Source organism: Myotis lucifugus, unplaced genomic scaffold (assembly GCF_000147115.1).
Source record: "Myotis lucifugus unplaced genomic scaffold, Myoluc2.0 scaffold_3505, whole genome shotgun sequence".
Classification (NCBI taxonomy): domain Eukaryota; kingdom Metazoa; phylum Chordata; class Mammalia; order Chiroptera; family Vespertilionidae; genus Myotis; species Myotis lucifugus.
In genome coordinates this window covers 7,621-15,242 of record NW_005874553.1, presented here as the reverse complement: position 1 = coordinate 15,242, position 7,622 = coordinate 7,621, and the positions used below count along the sequence as shown (strand labels likewise).

At 41.9% G+C, this 7,622-nt stretch overlaps 1 protein-coding gene across 1 annotated transcript; it reads left to right on the top strand.

Annotated features, from left to right (window-relative positions):
* Positions 1–3,685: 3,685 nt before the first annotated feature.
* On the top strand, positions 3,686–7,381 carry LOC102430514 (gamma-aminobutyric acid receptor-associated protein-like 1; the record flags this gene model as incomplete). Its single annotated transcript, XM_006108778.2, has 3 exons — positions 3,686–3,776; positions 4,851–4,969; positions 6,109–7,381. Coding segments are annotated over 3 exons (276 nt in total), but the record flags the coding sequence as incomplete, so codon positions are not given.
* Positions 7,382–7,622: the final 241 nt, after the last annotated feature.

Below are 7,622 nucleotides of genomic sequence, written 5' to 3'. Positions count from 1 at the left end.
CCCCCCCCCCTCCTCCCCCGCCGCCTTCACTTGCCCGGTTTTTCTCTCCTGTGGGCTACACAGCCCGATTGGAAAGCAGAAGACTTTTAAGGGTGTTAGAGGGAGCAGCAACCTTTATATTTTGGGGATGAAGGAGCAGAAACTTTAGATTGTAATCTCTATCTTCAGGCAGGGACATTAAGATCCATGTTGCACATAATTTACAGGTAAAGGAATTCCGATAATCTGATGTTGCTTTCTTGACCCAGCAGGTGTGCTTAGGCCTCCTCGAGGATCCTTATCTAAATGTCATGATCTCACAGCCACCAGGGCAATCTGGTAGAAATGCGGAACAGCCCTTTTCCTCTAAGGACAGTCCTTTTCCTATAAGAAAGAGGAGGCGTGAGGGCTGTACCATTCTCTGGAAATTGCACACCAAAAAGGATCCTTCGCTTATTGCTTTGCTGGTCTCTGGCTCTTGGGTGACTGCTTCAAAAGTTTCTCCCAAATCGGGTGATACTCCACTCTCCTATAATAACATCTAGAAGTGACAGTTAACTGTATTGATAGTTGGCCGTGTACCTGAGCATTTTCTGCCGGTAGTCATCCACTCTGTCTTAATCATCCGCCCACCATTATAATCCCCATTCTATAGAGGAAGACTGAAGCGCACAAATAAATGAAGTAACTTCCTAAAGGCTTCACACAGCTGGTCTGTTGCAGACCTTGGATTGCAGCCCTGCTTTGGGTCCTTCCTGCTGTAATGCTCCTCCGTGTCTCATACAATTCTATCAGAATTAAGTGTCTGCACTGTGTACCGCACACTATTAGGTATTGGATGTAGAGAATAAACTGTTGCTTCCATCAAGAGTCCAGGGTAGTATGAAGCTCTGTTCTTAGTAGCTCTGTGTAAGTTACCAACTCTGAAATGTACCTGTTCCTAAATCTAGTTAAATTTCCTATGTTTCCTTAACATTGAGATCCATCCCATTTCCATTTCCATGCGTTCACCCGGAATGTTTCAGCTAATTCTCCCTATTCCCTTCCTGCTGAGTTTGGTATTAAATTTTCACAAAATGGTATAATTTGTAAACTATTTGGACCATCACTCAGACCTCATTGTCCCTCCAGTTAAGTTTTAACCAGTAATAAGCCTCCCAGCTGCTCCTTAGGTCCTCAGCCTGTGACCTTCTTTCTAGCTGTGACGCAGGAAGAAGAGTTTTGCTGAGTTCTGAGGTTTGATTCCAGTTTGGGGTAGAACCCTGAATCTTGTTAAAGTGTTCTGCTTACCGAATAGAGGGTTAGAGTAGATTATTTCCAAACCCCCTTTCAGCTCCACCGTTGATGGGTGGTGGTGAAGCAGCCACGTACCCTGACTGCTCACATAACTTAAGCTTAGCCCCAGCAGAGTCTTGAGCTGCCAAACCTGAATAGGAGTGATTGTGCCTTGAGAGAGAAGGGTTTCATGGTTCTTAAAATGACCTTACTAGCTACAGTGTGTTGAAAACCTGTGACATTGCAGGAAACTGTTAGGCACAGGTTGTCTATTTTTTTTTTCACTGTCTATTTTTTAAATGAACAGCCCCACGGAGTATTAGCCACATTCCATTTCACAGAAGAGAAAACCATGAGCAAAGCCTCTGGCCCAGAGCTCACTGTAAGAGAGTAGCAGAGTTGGGATTCTTGGAAACAAACATTTTCTGGTAAAGCAGTGCTTTGCTCCTCTCCTTCCTTTTCCTCTCAAAGTCCTCCCACCTAACCCCCCTAGCGGAAGTCTTCTTTGCAGTTGGCTTTTTTTTCTGCTTCCTTGTTGTGGTTTCCTTCTTATATTTAAAAAAAAAATGATTTCAGAGAGCAAGAAAGAGATAAAAACATCAATGATGAGAGAGAATCATCGATTGGCTGCCTCCTGCACCACCCCCCCCACCCCCCCCCACTGTTTGGATCGGGGGCCCAAAACCTGTGACCTTCTGATTCATAGGTTGACACTCAACCACCAAGCCACATCGCCTGGGCTACTACAGATTTTCTTTTTAAGTGTCATGCTCCTTTGGTCTTAATGGTATAGGATTATTTTTCTCTGTATACATAAAATAAGTTTTTCACTACTGTTTTTTTTTTTTTATTTTATAGAGAGAGGAAGGGGGAAAGAGAAACATTAGGGAGAACCATCAATCAGCTGCCTCCTGCAGGCCCCCTTCTGGAGATGGGACCCCCAACCTGGGCATGTGGGGGACTTGAACTGGCAACCTTTTGATGCACAACCAAGTGAGCCACACTGGCCAGGGCAGTTTTTCACTATTTTAATCCGTCTCCTTAAATTTAAAAGCTTTAGACACTTTCCTCTAAGCCAGTCCTTGTGTTTAGATACTTCTGTATAATTCACAAAGCATTTTCACATAAAATTTATTGGTTACTCAAGTCCACCGTATCAGTACCATAACTTTGTAAAGGAGATGTTGGAACGTTACCATCTTCCCTTTACTCATTGGAATGCTGAAGCTTAGGGAGGTTAAGTGACCTGGTGAAGATCAAACAGCTACTAGGGATACTTGACCAGTGTTTATTTTTGCTTCTGTAATTTTCCTATACTTTCCAAATCCTCTGTCTAGGGTAATGATATTTTCTAAACTAAAAGTCTAAATCTCATGGCTTTATAATAGATTTTAAATATTTAAAATTTAAATATATAATATAATATGCATGAATTCTAAATCTATAAATACTAAATATACTTTTGTAGTATGTAATTTAAATTTAAATATTTAAACATTTAAAATGTTAAATATTTATAAGTCTATTTTATAAATGTAAATGAATAAAAAGTCTTTAATTTTTTAAAATATTTTTTAATTGATTGTTTTAGAGAGAGAAGGGAGGGAGAGAGAAACATCATGTCAGAGTGAATGAAACATCGATCATTCAAATGGCTGCCTTCTGCACAAGCCCGCAACCTGGGCATATGCTCTAACCAGGAATGGAACTAGCAACCTTTTGGTGCACAGGATGATGCCCATCCAACTGAGCCACACTGGCCAGGGCAAGTCTTCAATTTTTACATAGCTTAATTTTTTTCTTTCTATTACAGAAATCTATGGTTTTTCTAAACTTTCAAATATTATAGAAATATTTATAAACATTGAAAAATCCCTTGAAATTCTAACATAATATTGATAAATGGGTTATTGTACTGAGATAGCACAGAATATCACACTGTAAGAACTATTTTACTACTTACTCTTTTGTTTAATAAACTAGTGTCTTGAACTTTTTTTTGTGGTCATTCTCAAAAAATTTGACAAAGTATAAAATTTAAACCACATCATCTATAGCTTTAATAAATGGCATTTATAAGAAAGAAAACTAACAGGTACTCTGGACCATTTGAGAAGACCTAGGCAACCTTAATGCTCTAATTAAATACCAGAAGGCATTTATCCTATAGTATACCTGATGGGTAACTTGTAATTACTTAAAATCAAGATTCTTTTTACTTTTCATCACATTCCCTGTCCATCCTCTTGTTATTGCAGTAATAAAACTACAACCTTTCTAAGAAAGCCCATTTCCCCATATATTTGTAAGGGAGAATAAGAAATGGAAAAATGTTATTGGGACTAGTCGAACTCACGTCAAATGGGGAAACTGTAGGACATGGAAGGAAAAATACTAAGTTGGTTTCCGTAGTTTTCATTCCATTCTTTGACTCTCCTGCCAGGTGATCGTGGAGAAGGCTCCTAAGGCCAGGGTGCCTGATCTGGACAAGAGGAAGTACCTGGTGCCCTCTGACCTCACTGGTAATGCTCTTCTTCTCTGACCCTTCCCCCCATAGCAAAGCGTTCCCAGTCCTTCCTGCGTGCATGAGATTGAGACTGAGGACGTAGGTTGAAGAAAGTAGGGTTCTTCAGAAAGTTAGGTTATTCAAAAATGGTGGCATAATTCTTCCCCATCACCAGTCCCTTAAGCATTTCCCATCATAGTGCCTCATTTGATGCAGGCACAGCAAAGTATAAAACATTGAAAGAGATAAAAAAAAACATTGAAAGAGAGCAGATGTCTATTATTTAAAGAGATCAGATGTCTATTATTTAAAGCACTTAACATCATCTTTGTTACTATGATGTCACTTTATTCCAAGAGGAAAACCAGATTAGTTTCTTGCGAGAATCACATTTTAGAGGTTCTCAAATGATTTCCTTGTCTCCCCAAACAACATTTTTTCGGTTAACGTTTTACAGATACTTTGGTTAACGCTTGGAATTGCGGAGGATATATTCATTCTTCACCTTGATCCTTAGTGGAATTATCACTGCATCCAGGAGACACTGGAAAGATTTTTAGATATGTTTCTCTAGAGGTCTTAGATTTAAATATCAGCCTTCTAGAATTTCTTCAGTGTGCTCCGTAAAAGGGAAAGCGTTGAACTCCATTGTCCCAGCATTGGGATGAGTGGTGGTGCTAAGGTTACTGGAGTCGAGAAGACCACTTCCCATGACTAGTTTGTGTTAAGAAGGAAGTGTGTTTCACATCAGACTTAGACAATACTGGGGCTGTTGCAGTCTGGATATATAGTGTTTCCTCAAAGCTGTTCTTAGGTTTAGCGTGGATATACTAGCATCGGGTCTAAATTTGCGTAAATGAAGGTAAGCTCCTATTTTCTGAGGAATAAACTGCTCAGTGGCCTATTACAAGTACAACGGAGTACAAATCTGAGTTTCACTTTATTTCTATCGCTATGGGACAGTAATGGGCTCTGTTCAGATGGGATGTAAAGGTGGTACTTTAAAGGGAGCAGGTGTAGCAGGATTCTCCTAGTCCCTTGTGTTCTCTCCTCTTGCCTTTCTTTTATAAAACCTCCTTCCTTCATCCAGTTGGCCAGTTCTACTTCTTAATCCGGAAGAGGATCCACCTGAGACCTGAGGACGCCTTATTCTTCTTTGTCAACAACACTATCCCTCCCACTAGCGCTACCATGGGCCAGCTGTATGAGGTAATGGTCCTGGTTACAACAATACGGACAGGTCCGGTGTTCTCCGGCTTTTGTTCTAGTGCATTTTGATAACACACCTGGGAAGTGGAACAGGAGGTGTTGTCTATCAGGATCCTCTTACGCACGGCAGGCACTGAGAGGCTCTGTGAGATTAGACAGCACTGTCTTTTAGGAATAGAGCAGCTACTATGCAATCCCTTTTAATTCTTGTTTTAGTCTTGCCTTGCCTGGAGTATTATTTTTTTAAAATATATTTTTATTGATTTCAGAGAGGGAGAGACAGACAGAAACATCAATGACGAGAGAGAATCATTGAGCGTGTGCCCTGACCGTGAATTGAACTATGACCTCCCGGTTCATAGGTTGCCACCCAGCTACAGAGCCACGCTGGCCAGCCTTGCCTAGAGCATTTTAACATGGGATTATCATTATTGAAACAGTAGGAAATGGCTTTTGATTGTGAAAATTTCAAATAAACAAATTTATAATTAAGACCAAAATCTTTAAATTGTTTTTAACAGGTAAACTCAGCTGGAGAGAATAATGTATGTGATTTTTTAAAAATACATATTTTTATTGATTTCAGAGAGGAAGGGAGAGGGGGAGAGAGAGAGAGAAACATCAATGATAAGAGAGAATCATTGATCGGCTGCCTTCTGCAAACCCCACAGTGGGGATTGAACCCCCAACCTGGGCATGTACCCCGACCGGGAATCGAACCACAACCTCCTGGTTCATAGGTTGATGCTCAACCACTGAGCCATGCTGGCCAGACCAGTGTTTGTGATTTTATTTGGTTTCCTTGGTAAACTGTCAGAATCCAATATGAGAAAACTATAGTGTAGGACTTTGTCTTGCTATATCACCTAAGAGTGTAACTTATTCCTGTAAGGATTTCACGCAAGATGTTGCCTCCTACTGTGCCCCCTTAGTGAGTTAAATAAACTTCGAATATTCTAATCTAATTGTCATCCCGTGGCATATATTCCCTATCAGTATATATCTCAATGTGCATGTTTTGTTGTATCTGTGTTTTCCTCGCTAGATAGAATGAGCTTGTAAAGATAAGGATTATGTTCTAGTCGTGGAGATAATGAATGGGATGATGTTTTCTGACTTGTCCTCATCTCTTCCCCTAGGACAACCATGAGGAAGACTACTTTCTGTACGTGGCCTACAGTGATGAGAGTGTGTATGGGAAGTGAGTGGTGGCAGCCCAGCAGATGGGAGCACCTGGACTCGGGGGTAGGGGGAGGGAGATGTGTGGGATGTGGGGAAGAGATCGTTAGCTCCCACCATGGAGGAGACAGAAGGTGAAGACATCTGGAAACACTACACCGTACACACCGTCATCATATTTTCACCTGCTCAACTGATATTTTTTGCTGCTTCCTCGGCCCAGGGAGAAAGCATGTCAGGACAGAGCCGTTGGATTAGCTTTGCTCGAGGAATGGAGAGGATATAATTTCATAGCATTGCTGCGAATTAATTTTTGTGTTTTTTTGTTTTGTTTTGTTTTGTTTTTTTAGAAGAGACAGGAGGTGGGCAAGTGGGGGCCAGAGATGATTGTGGACTAGCATCGACTTTCGGCTCTCCCTTCTCTTCAGGCAGAGATTCTCTTTGACATTTGCACAATTTAGCTGGGGGGAGGGGAGGGGAATGTTTTAGGACTATGGTAGTGGACCATTCCTGGGACCAAAAGAGACACATTGTAATTCAAACATTGTGCCCCATCTCTCCTATCTGTACACCTCCTCCTCCTCCATCTCCTCCTCCTCCTCGCCACGTCTCCCCCCCTCCCAGTCATAATCTCACAGACATCAAGCACCACCCCAGTGACGGGGACAGATGTCAGACAGAAATTTAGATGGCGCTCACTTTAGGAAAATAAGGGCCAGGCGTGAAGGACGTGACAATGAAGGTAGTTTTGATAGCATTAACTGGAACTGATGAAGTAGTGAACATCTCTGCCTAACCTGCTCGCTCTCTGGCACCCTTAATCCCACCCCTACCTTGGACTTTAATGAGCCTGAGCCATTTCCAATCACTGACTCAACGGATGTCCTCCCTCCCTGCTGTCCCTTCTGTCTCACAGGCACAGAAATGCTAAGTGATGGCCAGCTGCTTCCCTCCTGGGGTCTTCATTAACTGCAGCTGCTAGTTAGAAAAGTTGGAGAGGATGACTTTTAGTAATTCGTGGGGGTTCTGTTGATTCTGATTATTTTCACTTTAGGGGTTATTCTGGGTGGGGGTGGGGAGCACTCAGACATGACATTTCAGCTCATCTCTTGCTCACGAAAAGGGTTCTTCCTGTGTGGGGGAATCTGGGTGTTGATTCTGTCAGCTGCAGGTTCTTGTGTAATGTTTATGCTGTCAGGCCAAGGAAATAAAGTAATTGTATACCTTAAACTCGCCGTGAGTTCAGAACTGCTGTCTTTGCTTAGTATGCATTACAATGGATGGCAGGTGGAGTCTCTGAGAAGAACATCTGAGTGGGTGACTGTTGGCAGTATTTGTTCACATGTGGTCAGACGTGTACAAGTTTGCCGACCAGGAGCTACCATCCAAATGTGCGCGTGGAGGTGGGGCAGTGCGGCGCGACGGTGGTGTGTGCGTGGTAAATGCTTTGTCACTGTTTTATGTGATTTTCTAA